Below are 18,013 nucleotides of genomic sequence, written 5' to 3' on the forward strand. Positions count from 1 at the left end.
TTAAAGGTTTCATGTCAGATATAGGACTAACAAAAATCTTGGGAGACAGGACACATTCAACTCTTGAACATTTGATTGTAACCAGCTAGAGAGATATTATGGAAAAGGTGAAGTACATGCCTACCCAGTAAATGTTCAGATGACCATCTTGCTAAAGCAGATGCTCCAAACATCCTCTGTTTCTTGGGGTTTGCCAGAATATCAGTAGGACATGGCTGCGTGTAGGTATCTGCCTGCTTCCTATATGGGATCTTCTCTATTGTTGTAGCTGAGGATATATGATTGTAAAGATCTAGGGACAATCTAAGCCTGAAAGTTTTCCATGCTAGGGCTACTAGTGTAAAGCTACATACTGTAACAAAAAGACCTCAAAATATTTAGTGTCTCTGGGGCCGGCCCCGTGGCCGAGTGGTTAGGTTTGCGCACTCTGCTTTGGCAGCCCAGGGTCTCGCCAGTTCGAATCCTGGGCGCGGACATGGCACTGCTCATCGGGCCATGCTGAGGTGGCATCCCACATGCCACAGCTAGAAGGACCCACAACTGAAAATACACAACTATGTACTGGAGGGCTTTGGAAGAAAAAGAAAAAATAAAATCATTTGTGTCAACATGTACTGTATACTACACCTTTAAAAAAAAATTTAGTGTCTCAAACACAACCGAAGTTTAATTCTCATCCAAATAACAGTACAAGGTAACTGTTATTGGTTGGCAGGTGATTCTCTTTCAATATGGTGATTCTGGGGCCCAGGATATGAACAACTTATGGCTCTGCCATCTCCTAGGGAATTCATCTGCATTCATCTATAGAATAGAGGAAATAACATGGAGGCATGTATTCACTTCTTAAAAGCCTTAGCTATAAACAGCACATATGATTTTCTCTCACATTCCATTGCTAAGTATTCAGTTATGTGGCTACACTTAGCTCTAAGGGAGGCTGGAAAATCTGGACTAGTTGTTTTCCCAATAAGAAAAGGAAACAGATTTGTGTTAAATAGCTACCAGTCTCTGACATAACCACTCTGTACTCTGTCTTCCAACAGAGGTTCACAGCCCAGGAGTTGTGGCTGCTTGGTCCATAAGAGATGGTACAGTGAAACCTTAGAAGAAGGTGCCCACTTTGCTATGTGTGGGCTGAATTTCCATGTCTGCCTTAGCTGGTTTAGGCTGCATTGGACTAAGAATTGTCATGGGTGCCAGGCTTTTATGCTTAGAAGACAGCTTACGTGGTCAATAGCTGCCATTCCCATCAAGATAATTTAACCTCAGCTTGGATCACCTTGATGGAGAAGCAGGATCATATTCTAAGCCTGTGTACTCCATCTCAATAAATGGCCTACCACACTCTCAATACTCAAAATGGAATCATCCTTGATTTCATCCTTTCCCTTATTCCTCACACCAAGTCATGTGATTTACAACTCCGAAATATATCTCAGATCTGTCCATTTCTATTCATTCACACTGCTACCACTCTAAGCCTTTATATAGATCTTTGTATATCTGTGTAAACATAGTTAGGGTAAGTTTCTATAATTAATAATTTCTTAATGGTCAAATTCACCAGATACTTTTCTGTCTTCATCATACCTGACCTCTCTGGTATTTATCACATTTTCCTGAAATTTTTTCTGGCATTTATTTCACTTTCCTGACACTCTTCCTGTGGTTTCATACTGTTGTTCTACATAGACTTTTCTCCACTTCTCTGGCCTCATTTCTAAGTTTTTATGTAGGATGTTCTTCCTTTTCTCATCTTTTAAATGTTGATATTTCCCTCTTCTCTTTTTATTCTCTATGCTTTGCTTGGGTTATCTCATCCACTCCCATTAATGTCATCTACCATTTACATGCTTACAATTCCAAAATCTACTTATCCAGATCAGACTTTTCTCCTGAGCTCCAAACCCTGAATATCCAACTGTCTTTGGAATAGTTCCACCTTGATGTCCCGCAGGCACCTCATTCCTTTTTTTTTTTAAGGATTGGCACCTGGGCTAACAACTGTTGCCAGTCTTTTTTTTTTCTGCTTTATGTCCCCAAACCCCCCCGTACACAGTTGTATATCTTAGTTGCAGATCCTTCTAGTTGTGGGATGTGGGACGCCGCCTCAACGTGGCCTGACGAGCGGTGCCATGTCCGTGCCCAGGATCCGAACCGTGGGCCGCTGCAGCGGAGCGCGCGAACTTAACCACTCGGCCACGGAGCCAGCCCCCACCTCATTATTAATATGTCCCAAACGAATTAATTAGACTTCTCCACCACCAAATATTTGCTTTGCCATCTGTCTTAGGTCAGATTCTCTAAAACCTGAACCTGAGATGGAGATTCTTGTTCAAATTATTCATTGAGAGAATGCCCTCAAGAGAAAGGGAATGAGGAGAGCAGGATAGAGCAGACATAAAAGTTCAGTAAGTATGTGATCTCAGCTGGAGACTGACTTCAGTATGATCTCATGAGGGAAATGCCGGAGTGCAAGTTATACCATGTGTCCCAGCTTGAAGCTAGGGAGTTGGACTTTTGCATCATCCTCAGTCAGTCAGTCATTGGCTAGGTTCTGTGGGTGGGACCTAATCTTTTAGGTAAGGTGGCTCCCCTTTGGCTTGGGCTCTAGAAGAATTTTCCGGAGAATGAGTTATCAGCCAACATTCACAGCAGCTGGGGGATGCATGGTAAAGGGGATATGGGTGGGGCACCAACATATCCACTACTACACCATACCAGAATTCCCTATATTGATGTATAGCACTGCCATTGACCCAGAAATCCAAGTAGAAATCTGGAAGTGATCCTGGAGCCTTTTTCTCTCTCATCCCTCATTAAATAGTAATAATAATAGATAACAATTATTGAGTGCCTATAATATAAATTTCAAATTCCCTAGAAAGGTTTTCAAAGCCCCACAGGATGTGGTTCCTGTCTCTCTCTCCAGCCTAGTGTCATATTCTTTCCCTTGCACTCTGTTCCGGTTACTCTACACCTATTGCAGTTTTTTCAACCTTACATGCTCTCAACTCCTAGCCCATCCGACCATGTCACCTTCACCTGGTCAACTCTTACTTGTCCTTCATAACTGTCTAGACATTGCCCCCTCAGGGAAGCCTTCTCTGATACCCCAGGTTGAGTTAGATACTTACCATCTGCGCTCACCCAGCATCCCACGATCCTTCCAATCAGAACACATTTCAGTGAAATACAGCTGTCAGTTTACTTGTCTATCACCCCTCTTTGAATGTGAGCTCTTTTAGGACAGTGATTTCATTTTGTTTATCTCTGCATCTCTAGCATGCAGTCCAGTGCCTTGGACATTGTGGGCACACACTAAATGCTTCCTGCATTAGTGAAAAAAATGAATGGATGCAAAGGTATAATGTAGTCAAAATTCTAGATATTTCTTCTGAAACAAATTTTATAAGCTTTGGCCTGATGTTTATATAGGTTATTTATTTTAACAGATGCTGCGTAGATGAATATTCACAGAAAGACAGTCTGTCCTGCCTCTTACTGTACTAACCCTCTTTAGCCCTCCTGGGTCACTGAGCTCCACTCTACAGAGTCCCCAAAGAATCAGGAAGAAGGCCTCAGCTGCAGCCTTCACTTGCAATATGCTGAGAGAGATCCCTTTCTGAATCTCCCTCTTTGGCCATTGCGTTCGTTTTCTATCACTACTGTAACAAACTAGCAAAAACTCAGTCGCTTAAAACAACACCCATTTATTATCTCACAGTTCTGTAAATCAGAAGTCTAAGTGGGCTCAGCTGGGTCTTCTGCTTATCATCACAGAAGGCTGTAGTCAATGTGTCAGTCATGCTGGGCACTTATCTGGAGTCTGGGGGAAAACCACTTCTAGGCTCATGGAGGTTGTCAGCAGAACATAGTTCCATGCAGCAGGACTGAGGTCCCCATTTCCTTGCTGGCTGTCAGCTGAGAGCTGTTGCCAGCTTCTAGAGGTTGCCCACATTCCTTGGCTTACAGCCTCCTCCCTCCATCTTCAATGCTAACAATGAAGTGTTGAGTCCTTATATTTGGAATCTCTCTGACTTCCTCTCCTACTTCCTCTTCTGCTTTTAAGGGCTCATGTGATTGGATTAGGCCTACCCTGATAATCTCCCTTTTGCCATGTAACATAATACAATCACTGGAGTAACACTAGGGATTGGAGATCACGGGGGCCAAAATTCTACCTACCACAGCCACCAACCATAAGAAGGGTGAAGAGAAGGGCATATGCCCTAAACTCTGGTCCCCATTTGAGACAGGACAGTTGTGACTCTCTGCTCTCTCTCCGTTTCCAGATGAAGGATCTGCGCCATGAGAACGTTAACCCTTTATTGGGCTTCTTCTATGATTCAGGGATGTTTGCCATTGTGACAGAATTCTGTTCCAGAAGGAGCCTAGAAGACATACTGACAAATCAAGATGTGAAGCTTGACTGGATGTTTAAATCATCACTCCTGCTGGATCTCATCAAGGTTAATGGAAAGATTGAGGAAATCTTGGATTTTCCCTGTAGATTAGAACTTAAATGTTTTGGGATGCTTTATTTTCCTCTGATCATTGTGATAATCTCACTCCTCTAGGTTCCTTCCCATGGTCTGCCCCAACCCCTTCACACAGTCCCTTGTCAATATTTGTTATAAGGTACTGTTGCACAAAGGATTTGCTTGACCCCCTAACCAGTTTGGGAGCCAGATTTGTCTTTACTTTCCATTGCCATTGAGCACTCTTCTGCCTTAAGCAATCCTTTCTTCCATCCCATTTCTGTGCATACTGGATGTGGAAACGTGCTCATTCGTAGATTGTTTGGTGCTGTTTAGCCCCATCTCCAGGCTTTCACCTTCTAAAAGGTGGTTCAGTCTAGAACTAGGTGATGGGTCTTTGCATACCGTAGGTGTAGATGGGTAACTCAGCCTGATGAGAAAGCCAAAAGACCATTGGTTCTATCAGGTAGCACCTCCATTGTCAGAAGCAAGGACTCTCGACAGCCAAGGGTGTTCATGGATGGGTCCATGCATGGGCTTTAGGGGAATCCATGAACTCCCTGGAATAATACGCAAATTGTGTCTCTGCGCATTTTTAGTGGGCTGATCTGGATAATCAATGACTGGTTGAGCTTCCTGCATATTGATCACAGTCTTGACCTTTGTGTTGTGGACTAACCCTTTTCAAGGTAGCTTTATAGACATGATCTCATTTCAGTTCTCTATAAAATAAATGTGACTAGCCTCCTTTTACAGAGGCTCAGAGAAACTAAATGAGGTACACTTGTTGTATAATGCCTGCCACACATAGTAGGTGCTCAGTTAATATTTATCAGCCAACTATTAAGTGGCATAGCGGATAATAGAATCCAAATGTTTTGATTCCTATTCTGGTTCTCTTTCCACTCATCCTGTAAGCAAAGTCCTGTGAGCAAAGGGAGAAGCCTCTAAATGACAGTCCTCTCCGGACCATGATGAATGAAACCCAAGCATTAGACAACCTGGAGGAAATCATGCCCACTGCAGACTCTTCTTGGAAGCACTGGGGACTGCAGACTTTCTGAGGGCACAAGATGTAAAGCATACAAATATAAAGGGGTTCAGGCTGAAATAGAGCTACAGACTGAAAAGGGCTCAACATAAACTGTTCTGAGATGACTGCACTAGAATATGGATGTATTTATATGTGAATGATTAACCCCACCCGATAGAGTCCTGGTGGATCGTATTTGAATATCATATAAGGCTGCCGGTCAAGCTGCAGAGATCAGTAGTACTCAGCTTTCTTCTTCTTTTCTATTGGTTATTTTAAATTTCAAATTAATGTATTAAGTTAAATTTAAAAATCAAATGATATAAATATATATGGGAAAATAGTGACATTTATTCAACACTCCTTCACATCCTCACCCAAGGTTAACCACTGCAAACACTTGGGAGATTAGCTTTGCAATTCATTTCAAGTGTATTTACATGCATTATAGATTTTGTTTGTTTTTTAAAATACATACTGTTACATAGTTCTGCCATTTACTGTTTTTCATGTACTTTATGGCTTAGAGATGGTTCCCTGTCAGTACATACAGATCTATCTTATTGTTTTTAACTGCTGCTGTAGAGTATTCCATAGTTTGGATGCGCCACAATTTAGACAGTCCCTTCTTGATAGATATTTATTGTATTTCCAATTATGTAGAAAAGATTCTTGTTGTCAAAGTTTCATTTGGCCTGCTTATAGGAGCAAATGGCTGAATACTGCATCATAACAGCTCGTGCCATTAACAATCTCAGAAAGTGGCTCTAAAAGCACAAAATAATTAAACAAGTTGCTAAATAAATCCTGTTTGTATCATCTGCAGGGCATGAAGTACTTACACCACAGAGAGTTTACTCATGGGAGGCTGAAGTCTCGGAACTGTGTGGTAGATGGGCGTTTTGTACTAAAGGTGACAGATTATGGTTTTAATGACATCTTGGAAACACTAAGATTCTCCCAAGAGGAACCTTCTGCAGAAGGTAAGCAATGTATTGTGCCCTTCTGGTGCACACAAGGTAACTCCAAAGTTCAAATGAGAATATGTACTGAATTAAAGCCTCAGGCTTATTCAACTCCCCACTTTTGTTGAAAATTCAGCCTCATTTCCAAGTCAAAGGAATCGAATGAAGTCTGCAGGCTGTAATCTCAGCACAGCCTAGCCTTCCTAACAAAGCCAGTGCAATAATGTTGAGTTCCTGCTGTGACAGGATTAGGCTGTATTGTTTAGAGACCCCAGGAGTCCCTGGAGGAACTTGCTGAGCGCTAGGCACACAGTAGGTGCTCAATAAATACTTGTCAGATTGAATGGAAGGTAATTTGGTTGCTGGACCCCCACAAAGTGCATTCTGGAATGGGATGTCACTAGAGCCTACCCTCACTGTCTCTGTCAGAGAGAAAGAAGCAGGGAGGGGGCCCCAGCAAGTAAATGCTCTGTGAGTTGTGTGGGATGGCTTCAGAGAGAACTATGGCCTTCTAGTAAATAAGTAGGCAAGGCTGTAACATCCATTTTGTTTGTCTGTCTTATGTTTAGTGCACTAATGGCAGCACTGAACAATGCCTGCAGGGGTCATAACAGATCAAAGAAATAGGAGAAATCTGAGATGGGGAGTGGGAGTGGGTGAGTGAGAACTAGGAGGGAATGAACTGATGGAGGAGAGAGAGGAAGAAAGAGAAAGAGTAAGAAGGAGAGACAAGGAATAGGGTTAAATATGTATAGAAAACTTGGGTATTAAAAGTTTTAACCAGTATTGCAAGGGCAAAGTAGAGAGAGAATGACACAAAAAGACAGAGAAGCAGAGAACCCAAAAAGACAGAGGGAGAGATACAAAAATTCTTAAAAGGATCTTTGGCATTATAAGTTTTAAAACCACTGACTTTACTACATAGGAGAAATGAAGAATGAAAGCCACAGAGCGTCACAGGCACAAATAGAGACAGGCAGTCCAGTCATCAGTGGCATCATCTACATGCTTTACCACACTTGTGAAATGTTAAACTATAGAGAGTCATCTAGTCCAACTCTCTCATTTTACAGATGAGAAAACTGAGGCTCAAGATTTGCTCAAATCATACAGCTACTTAGCTGCAGTTCCAGGAGTTCAGTTCAGGTCTTCTGAAGACTAGCCCCTACCCGCAGCTCAGTTCAAACTTAGAATAACAGTTTCCTCTTTCTCTGCCCATCCATGCTTTGGAGGACCTGAAGCTCCTGGTAATCACAATACAAATCATGTGATATTGCCTCTCTCTCTCGCTCTCTCTCTGTGGACCTGTTTATCTCGCCGATGACTCAGTTGTGCGGTTATTTGGCTAATTCCAATTTGAAAGCTTGGAAAAGTTGCCTGGTGTTAGTACTGGGATGTAGTGACAAAAGCTGCAGAGTGGCAAGTGGTTAACTTCCTATCAAAATTAGCCATCTATGAAAGATAAAACACAATGCCCAGCTTCCCGGGGTTCCATTTAATTCACAGGTTGGCAACTTTGAAACTTAAGAAACTCTGATCTTAGAGTGAGGAGAGGATAGCTGCAGTGTTTTTTTTTTTTTTGTGCACTGAATCTGTCTCTGTCTCTCCCTCTTACCGTTTCATTTCACTCTCCAAATTGCAATGGCAGTCTGGATGCTCAATCTATTCTTCACACACTGCAGCCAGAGGGAGTTTTCTAAACTGCAAATCTGCTCATGTTACAGCTGTGCCAAAATTCACTGAATGGCTTCCCGTTGCTCTTAGGATAAAGTTCAAATTCCTTTATATGGCTTATGAGCCCTGCGTGGTCTGGGTCTTATGGAGCTCTCAAGCTTAACCACTCCCGCTCCATCTCTATGTGCCAGCGGTGTTGAACTCCTTCCAGTTGTTTATTTACACCAGGCTGTCTTTTACTTCCAGACCTTCACACGTGCTGTGCCCATTGCTTGGAACCCTCTTCCCTTCCCACTCTGTTAGACACTCATCTGAGTCTGGCTAAATTCTACTCCTTCTTCAGGCTCAATATAAACACCACTGACTCAAGAGGCTTTCTATGACCCCCTGTGCTCATCTAAGTTCCCCTCTTTATGATCCTTTGGGGCTTTGAACTTTTTTGTCATACCACACTTTGTTGATTTTACATGTTTAATTAGCTGTCTTCTCTCCCTACCCAAACTATAAGCTTTGTGAAGGCAAGAAACAGGTTTGCCTCCCTCAGTGCCTTTCACAGTTCCTGACAGAAAAAATGTTTGTTGAATCAATGAATGGATGAAATAAAATAAAGAAACTCTCTACTCCTTCCTTAGATGGCAGAGCTAGTAGCATCTTATAATTGGAAGGTCCTTGGAGATCATCTGGCTCAACTTCCATTTCACAGATAGGGAAACTGAGGTTCAGTCAGGTGAGCTAATTACTGACCAAGCTGAGATTTTGAACCCAGGTCTCTCGATTCTGAGCCTGTGTTCTTTTGTACTATACCACCCTGGCTCTCCAAAGTTGATTTTATCACCATAGCAAGGCTCAGAGTTGGTACTGGCTGGCTCGAGCAGATACAAAACAAGCCAAAGTAATTTTTCTAGTTTTCCTGAGAGTTCAAGTCTAATGGCAGGTAGTGGCACTTACTTGTCTCTGGGGTGAGGATGGGAAAATGGGGATGGGTTGTAAGTGTATTCATTACTGCCCACACTCAATTATGTAAGTACAGTGCAGATAAAGCCTCATTTTATCCATTAACAACATACATGTAAGTGCTCTCTGAAAATACTGTTTGGTAATGATCGTATTTAATCACCCGGCTTTTTACCAGAGAGTTTTGTCCTCTTTTCCCTTCTTGTGCTTTTAAATGTGCAAGGACAGAGGATGCCAGGGAGAGACAGCCGCATACTGTTTTCCCTGCTCCCAAATATACCCCTCTTCCCTCCTCTCAAAACCTTATGCCTGAAATCTCACAGTCAGAAATGTATTCCTTTGACTAAAGTCATTCAGTCTTTTCAGTTTTATTTTCAAATATCAGTCCTCCTAGGCAAGGAGACGTAAGTGCAAAACCACTACAGTGAGTGTATCAGAGACTTTCACAAGGGCAAGGGAGTCGGGGGACAAAGGCTGGGGATGTCTGGAGGACAAAGAGGGAAAATGAGGACATGATTGGGGGTGAGGCTAGAATTGCCTGTTCCATCATTTTGATCAGGATTGGCTCAAAATAAGAATTTCCAGGGTGAGTTTCTCTTTCCTAGGTTTCACTAACAAGCCAAAATAATCTCTGACCTTTCATCCTCCTTCCTGCTTCATAGGAGATTGTCCCCTGGGCTCCCTTTCCAATACTCCCAATTTAACACTGTGAAAAGTTAGCCAGCACTTTCTCCCCCCATCTCCACCCTCAGTAGACACTCTTCTCCAGCCTCCCTATCTGGGCGTCAACCTGTTGTTTACTCCAGCTCTCTCCCCTTCGAGGAGCACGTTGAGCACTTCCTCTTCCATTGTAGCCTTCCTATATATCTGGTTCCCCGTCCTGCTGCTACCACCCCCACCCCCATTCAGGCCCCTTTCACTTCGCCTCCGGCTCTTACTGTAATAACTTCCTAGCTGGTCTCCCTGACTCCAGCCTCTCTCCTTCTTCAATCCAGCTTGTACAGGTTGCCAGATTAATCTTCCTGAACACGGCTTTCATCAAATCCCTCTCCAGCTCCAGCACCCCTACTGCCTTTTGTATTCACTCCAAATGCCTTCATTTGGCTCTCAGGGCCTCTCACCTTCTGCCCTCATTCTTCCAGCCACCCTCCCTCCCCCACTTCATCAACCCCATTTCTCATTATTCCTTAACAGAGCCCTTCTCTCCGGCCAAGCTAATCTGCTTACCACCACCCCCATCTGCAATTTGCTCCTTTCTACCTCTTGTTCTTTTGCACGTACTGTTCTTTCTCCCTGCAAAGCCCTTACCCTCTCAGCTCTAGGAAACTGCATCCTTGACCTTCTTAACAAGCTCCTTTATGATTTAACTTTTCCAGGAAGCCTTCCTGGACTAATTTGATCAGCTCAGTTTTTCATTAGTTTGAACCTCATGGAATTGTCAATATTCAACTATTTTTCACCTACAGAAATGGCAATTGCATACAGTTCAGTGTAAAACACTGCGTCAGACTTTGACTATTTATATTGTTAATGTGTATTTCTTTATATTTTGCTTAAGGGGCCCTCCTCACCCGACCCAATTTCTGAGTCTCTGACTGCCATAACTCTCTGAAAGCAGAGATAATAATTTTTTTTTCCCAGATGGGGACTGAAATGCAGCAGAACACAGAGTGGGTACTCAATTTTGGCTTTTAATAAATTCATTTCCCTGTATGTACTATATCCTGGGCCTCATCACTCTCTCTCATATTGCAGTTAGGGGTACATGTGTCTATCTTGTCCACTGGTCTGTGAACTCTACAAGGGCAAAGGCAAGGTCTAATTTATCTCTGGCACCACCCCTGCACCCAACACAGTGCCTGGTACATAGCAGACTCTCAATAAATATTTGCATAACTGAGTTGAAGGAATTGCTGCACCTTTTTGCTCTGCAAGGAACAGAGGAGGCCTAGGGATCCTCTAATTCCCTTAGAGAGGACCTGGAGAAAGCAGCTTGTGAATCCCTGAACCCCGGCACAAATTACCAGACACATATAGATCTCGGTAAATAGCAAATCCATGGCAACCATCTGGCAGTGTACTCGCCTTTCCCTGGAAGACTGCCAACTGCTACTTGCAGACTCGAGAGTAAGAAAGCAAGCGCCAGATAGTTTTTCTACATGGAGCTTCTCTGCCCTTCCCCACACCTCTGCTGTGTCTGCCTTGTCGGTCCTGGGGTGGGGAGAGTAGTATGCTTTCTCTGTGCATAATTCCTTAGATTCATAGATTCAGACCTTAGGGGGGTGGGCACTAGCATGCCAGTCTGCCTAATAAAAATATAAAGCAGTCAAAGAAACAGGACCCTTGGAGCCCTCGAGGGCATTGCAAATGCTGTCAGTTAATCCTCCCTGCATTCATCACACAATGCTTTCTTTTCAGAGTTACTCTGGACGGCTCCTGAACTGTTGAGAGCCCCGAGGGGCAGCAGGTTAGGCTCTTTTGCAGGAGACGTCTATAGCTTTGCCATCATCATGCAAGAAGTGATGGTCCGGGGCACCCCATTCTGCATGATGGATCTGCCTGCTGAAGGTAAGTGGGAGGTGAGAAAAAGGCACCAGGCGCCCACCATGACCCAGATTATCAGGCCAACCCAGGCTGTTGTGATTTGCCAGGAAAGGGAACAGGGTTGTGTGTTTGTGCTAACTGCCTGCTAGTCTGCAAGCAGCCTGTGTTGTGTGCAGGTGGGACTTGGAGCCAGACACCTCTACGCATTTGGAAGAAATTCCCCCACCCAAGAAGCTGGTTCTTTTCCAAACTGTGGCATAAGCCAAGGACATACAAGACCAATGTCAGTTCTTTTTGTTAGCAGCCCCCTCTACTCCTTTAAGGCACTCTGCCAGGTATTTCATTACCTCTCATGATGCTCCTAGATGTCAAGGTCCTCCCATACTTTCCCTGTGACCTGCCGCAGGCTTTCACCCTTATCTCCCATTAAAATGTTTGGCTATCAGGCACGATCCATCAGTGAATGGTAAAATCAGTAGGGTAAAATTTGAAGGGAAACAGGATATTTGCATATTCTAAAAGTATGAACCCACTAGATGCTAACTACAAGTGAAAAAAAACTAGTAAGTTTACTAGTGGAGGATCCTGCAGACACCACCTTAACCAAGTGATCAAGGCACATGGACATTATGTACCCCCTGACATGGTGCACTGAGAAGGGAACAATGCCACCTCTGTGGTATCCTCGCCAAAAATGCATAACTTCAATCTAACTATGAGAAAGCATCAGACACACCCCAATTGAGAGACATTCTGCAAAATAACTGGTCAGTACTCATCAAAAGTATCAAAATCATGAAAGGCAGGAAAGAATGAGGAACCATCACAGATTGGAGGAGACTGAAACACAACAATTAAATGCAATATGGGATCTTGAATTCAATTGTGGGATAGAAAAGGGATACTAGGGGGAAAGTTGATGAAATTTAATTAAAGACTCTAGATTAGTAATAGTATTGTGCCAATATTAATTTCCTTTGTACTATGGTTATATAAATTGCTAACATTAAGGGGGAAGTTGAGTGAAAGGTATACAGGCAATTGTACTATTTTTACAACTTGTCTGGAACTCTGAGTTTATTTCACAATAAGAGATGTTAAAAATGCAAAACCAAACCAAACCAAACCCAAAATACTTAGTTATCTTTTCCTCACTCAGAGTCTCCTATCCCTCCTCTACTTAATGTCCTCCAACTGTTCCCCATCACTAGTTAAATGAAGCCCAAACTCCTCACATGACATACAAGGCCCTTCACAGTCTGGCCCCTAGCCACTTCTCTAGACTTATCGTCTGTTACTCCCCACACTCCTGCTAAACCACATGACTGGCAGTGCCCTGAAAGTACGAAGGTCTCTCCTACCTCTGTGTCTCCACATATGTTGTACACAGTACCTGGAATGTCCTCACCTTCGCCCCACCTTGCCTCATCCAACTCATGTTAACTCCTATTGGAAGCCTTCTCTGACCTCTTCACTGTGGATCAGATGCCCCTTCTCTGCTCACTTGTGCATATGTCTGCTAGAGCACTTATATGGTTGGTCATTGTTTATCTCCTCAACTGGGCTGTGAGCTCCTCACAGGCCTGAATCTTGCTGGGCCTAAGCAGAGAGGTGAACCATTCTACTTGATGGTGTTCTGAGAAAGGGACAAGAACTCCCTCTACCAGAGAGTGGATGGGGCAGTCACACTCCAAGGGGTTGATTTCCATGGAATTCATTGCCCTGAGAGCAGGGTGCTCTGATGGAGAAACCATTACTGGTACAGGCCAACCTGGGTTAAAGGGGCAGAAGTTGTGCTGTCACAAGGAGCTGAGAAATCAGAGGCAAAAGCTAAAATTATTTCATGGAGGCAAGAGGATATTTCTTATGGTATGAAGTAGCACTGTTGGAGTGTTACAGCCAATGCAGGAGTGGGAAGGGCATACTGGTGGAGCAAGCAAAGTTTGGCTCATGGTGAGGATGTCAGAGATGGAGGTGACTAGAGATAAGAAATGAGCTGAAGAGATAGTCAGGGCTTGGATTTTACCCTGTGGGTAATGAGAAGGCATGAAAGGATTTTAAGCAAGAAAGTGATGTGGCCAAGTTTGTGTTTTGGGAATGGTTTGGAGAAGGCTAAGCTGGAAGCAGAGAGACCAGTTTGAGGCCCAGTGTGGGTTGCTGGGGACAATGAAGACAAACTATTTTCTCCTCCTTCCAGGGAGTTTTCTCCCTTTGTAAAAAGGTCAGTCTGACTGATTTAGACCTCTGGTCACTAATGGCTGTTGGGTCTGAAATAGGGAGTTTAGAACTCCCAGTCAAGGTCTGAGGCAATTGGAAGAAGGATGAGGTAGCAGACTGAGACTGCCTGGGGTCAAATTCGATTTCTCTCACTTACGAGCCATGTGACATTGAGTCAGTTATTTACTCTCTCTCTGCCTCAGTTTTCCCTTCTGCAAAACAAAAATAAGAGTTCATACCTCATCTGTCTATAGTGAGAATCAAGTGAAACAATGCATGCAAAATGCTCAGCCCATAGTCTGATACATAGTAAACGTTCCACTGAAAGTGGAGTTCAGGGCCCAGCAGCTGGGAGGATCTTGACCAGGACCTGAACTATTCATAGGAGTTCTTAATTCCCTTTCCCTATGGGCCAGGCAGAGCCCACATCTTGGACCTGTGCTGGGCCGGGACTTTCAATGGGGGCTAACTGGATCTACTGTGGGGATTGGAAGGCTTAGATGATTTGGGGTGGGTGACGGGAGCCAGATCACTGGAGGCGTAGTGTTAGAATTGACATCAGATAGGTGACATCTAAAACCTAGCAGAAGCAGGATAAAACTGTGCCTAAATGGTACCAAGAGCTCAGCTGATTAATTTCTCATCCCCTCCTCCATTGACTGATGTAGGCTTTGGTCAGATACAATTTATATTCAGACCACCTAAGGAGAAAGCAAAGGAGATCACCTTTCTGTGATTTCTCCTGACAACCCCTTTCTTGGCTAAAACTCAATTACCTTTGCCAAGTATTGGTGCTTTCCCCCTGATTCATAGAGCTTTCTCTTCTCGCTTCTGGACAGAAATCATAGACAGACTTAAGAAACCTCCTCCTGTATACAGACCAGTGGTTCCTCCTGAATACGCCCCTCCAGAATGTCTCCAGCTGATGCAGCAGTGCTGGGCTGAGTCTGCAGAACAGCGACCAACTTTTGATGAAATATTTAACCAGGTAAGGACTCTCTGGATCTTAGTACTACCCGGAATCTGTCCTGAAGCCAGCCTACCCAAAACTAACTCCTTGGGTTCTCATCATATTGTGGAAGGAAACTCTCACAAGGGAAAAAGTCATGGAGGTGAATACTTGGAGGCCTTTGAGGCTGGAGCATCCCCAGCACATCCTCCAAGAGCACGAGGGTTGGTTTTGATGCTCTTCTGTATCTGAACCTCTGTTCCAGCCCATCTACATTCTGACCTAACCAACCTTTCAGAGATGGACTTGAACCACTGGGCAATGCAATGGTATTAAGATTGTTAGAAGATGGGTATCATGGAATAGATGGGGATCCTCATGGAGCTAAGTTTGCTTTGGAGATCCCAGAGAACTCTGATGAATATACAACTTAAGTGATACCAGGCTGTTTTTGGAGGATCAGGAAAAATATGGGGTGTTTGGAAGGATGTTCAAGATGGAAAGAAAGTGCAAATGTGCAGTCCAAAAGCAGGAGTCTCCTTAGATTCCTAGGGAACTACTTGAGGCAACAGAGCACAGGAAAAGTGACAACCTCTCTCCTTAAGATACTGAATTTCTAAAAAGGCTGATTCTTTCCCTGGAGTTGGGGATTAAAAGAGGGGAAATGAAGAAAGGACAGAGAGAGACCTGCTAAGGGAGCTAGGGTGCGGTTCCTATGTTGAAGCATGCAGTTTAGGGCTTTGTTGAAATTACAGGCTACTGAAACTGAGAGTGCTCTCTGTGAGTACTGTGTCAGCTCTGGTGGAGAGGCTTCTGAGCCTGGCTGGAGTACAGCACTGAGATGCTTTGTGAGTGACAGGTATTTGAGGCGGAAAAAGGAAAGAGTTGCATTGAAAGCCTGAGGGGTCCTGCATATGAAGTCATCCGTGTCCCCAGCTAAGAATGCCTCCATTAGTCTGGCTGAGTTTCTTGAGGACACTCAAACAGGTGTTCAAAGTATGGAAAAGGCAAAGGAGCATGAAGGTCAAATGTCTAAAAACTTACCATGAGGCAGGAGAAAAAGCATTTGCCCTTGTGTTGATGCTAGAGATGTTATTTCAGAAGGCAGCAGAGAAGCCAGTGATAGATAGAAGGAGTGCACATCATGCAACCTTCAAAGAAGACGTTGCTGGGGCTGCCCTCACTGAAATGCTTCAGTGGAAGTTTAGACTGTTTGATAGACAAGGGGAGCCTCCCAACTCCCTGCAGCTAATAAAACTTAAATGGGAAGGGGTGGAGAGGGAGGCTCCTTGGGTTAGGCAATAGGGGGAGCCCAAAGCACCTGAGCTGGCTACTGAAATTACCTGCAGGACCTTGGAGGACATGTAGATGTGGATCAGTCCCAGAAGGAATCTCTTCATGTTGGCCTTGGCATTGAGTGCTAAGTGGAGCATTTGGAGCCTAGCTGGATAAGAGGGTTCATGGGGCAGATTCCTAGATGTCTGCTCAGCAAAACTACCATCAGTCTTTTGTTGTTATGAACACAGCCTTGTGCATGCTGAATACAGCAGCAAGGAGGGGCTACCCCCTCATGATTCCAATGATATACCAAGGTCCCTGTCTCTGTAGATGGAAAAGGTCCGAGGAGGACATATTGAAAATCTATGGCATGCAGCCACCTCCAAAGGATCAAGGCATAGTATGAGGCAATACCACTTGAATTTCTACACGACCCTGAGTGACATGAAGGGCAGGTGCTAGGGGACACCATTATTCCTGGACCCTATGGTAAGAAATAGGGGTAGATCTTATTATGTAGATCTTGGGTCATATTTTAGAGGTCAAGGAACCTCCCGCTGTCCAAGAACTGGCAACACAGTAGCATTAGAAGATAAGGATGATTTAGTAGGTTGATGATCTAGAAGGGTAAAATAGCACTCTCTGCCCTCTTTCCCCTTATTCCACTCACAATTGGCCTGGGCTCAAGACCAAATCCTGTTGCCTTTGAAGTGGCTACTATTCATGTGATAGCATCTCAGAACTGAAGGATCCTGCCCAGATTGCCTTTGCTCAGACTTGAAAGAGCTAGGAGGGTAGGGGAAGAACTACTCAGGGAAAAAAAGAGCCCTGTGAATCAGCCAGGATGACAATGAGGGTGGGTGGTGACGTTTCCTATTTATACCTGGGTTCACCTCTCCTGCTCCGGCATTTTAGAGGAAGGGCTTTATAATAAGAGGTCCTGCTCCATCATCTCTGAGTTTGGGGAGTAAGAATTCCCTAGCTTATTTTTCTGTTTTACTTTCAGTTTAAAACTTTCAATAAAGGGAAGAAGACCAATATCATTGATTCTATGCTTCGGATGTTGGAGCAATATTCTAGCAACTTGGAAGACTTGATCCGAGAGCGGACTGAAGAGCTGGAAATTGAAAAACAGAAAACAGAAAAGCTTCTAACACAGATGCTACCACCGTATGTGTGAACACCTGAGGAGTGTGAATCCTTGTAACAGTGTGTTCCATTAAAAATAGAAAAAAAAATTACCCATCAACTAACTGGTCCCTCCCCGTCCCGCACCCTCTCTACTCCCAGTAAGTTTAAATCATACCTTCAAATCAAAGAAGAATTGGAAACCAAGGGAGCAGAGCACACTTCCTAATTTTCCACTACCTATGGATCATGCTGGTCATCTAAGTTTTTGGTGCCTCAGTTTTTCTATGTGTCATTTTGTGACTTTGCCTGGAAGTTGACCAATTAAAAGGAGGCAGTTCTTCGAGTTCCTGGAGGAAAGTAGCAGGGTTGTTTCTCTAGGTTTTTCCTCCCTTAGTTGAAAACCTTATCTGTTGCTACAATTTCCAAATCTTCCAAGGCACCTTATCGTGTTGTAACATGATCTTCCAGGAGATAATTGGGGAAATTAGTTTCATGCAAAGGCAACCACCTGGGAACATTCCCCGAGGGGAGTGGGCTGAGGAAGAAGGACGGAGAGCTGAAAGAGCTCCACAAAGCCACAGACTAGGGCTCTCTGTTCAGGGCTGTATTCCAGTGCTTGGCACAGTGCCTGGTACATTGTAAGCACTCAATATACATTTGTAGAATAAATGAAAGAATTAATGTTTTCATCCAGGTGACATTTTCTTCCTCATCATTTACTTGGCAGTGATTTTTGAGAAATTGTGTTCTAGCAGATATGTGTGTGGCATGGAGGGAGGCCTGT

The 18,013-nt window shown here is 43.9% G+C and overlaps 1 protein-coding gene across 1 annotated transcript in view; it reads left to right on the forward strand.

Annotated features, from left to right (window-relative positions):
• The window catches only part of GUCY2F (guanylate cyclase 2F, retinal), an 84,187-nt gene that overhangs the window by 47,255 nt on the left and 18,919 nt on the right, over positions 1-18,013 (forward strand). The window contains exons 8-12 of the mRNA XM_046674039.1: positions 4,299-4,475; positions 6,344-6,500; positions 11,529-11,678; positions 14,711-14,859; positions 17,105-17,268. Coding sequence (XP_046529995.1) covers positions 4,299-4,475; positions 6,344-6,500; positions 11,529-11,678; positions 14,711-14,859; positions 17,105-17,268 — 797 coding nt within the window. The remainder of the gene's footprint in view (positions 1-4,298; positions 4,476-6,343; positions 6,501-11,528; positions 11,679-14,710; positions 14,860-17,104; positions 17,269-18,013) is intronic.

Source organism: Equus quagga, chromosome 10 (assembly GCF_021613505.1).
Source record: "Equus quagga isolate Etosha38 chromosome 10, UCLA_HA_Equagga_1.0, whole genome shotgun sequence".
NCBI classification, from domain to species: domain Eukaryota; kingdom Metazoa; phylum Chordata; class Mammalia; order Perissodactyla; family Equidae; genus Equus; species Equus quagga.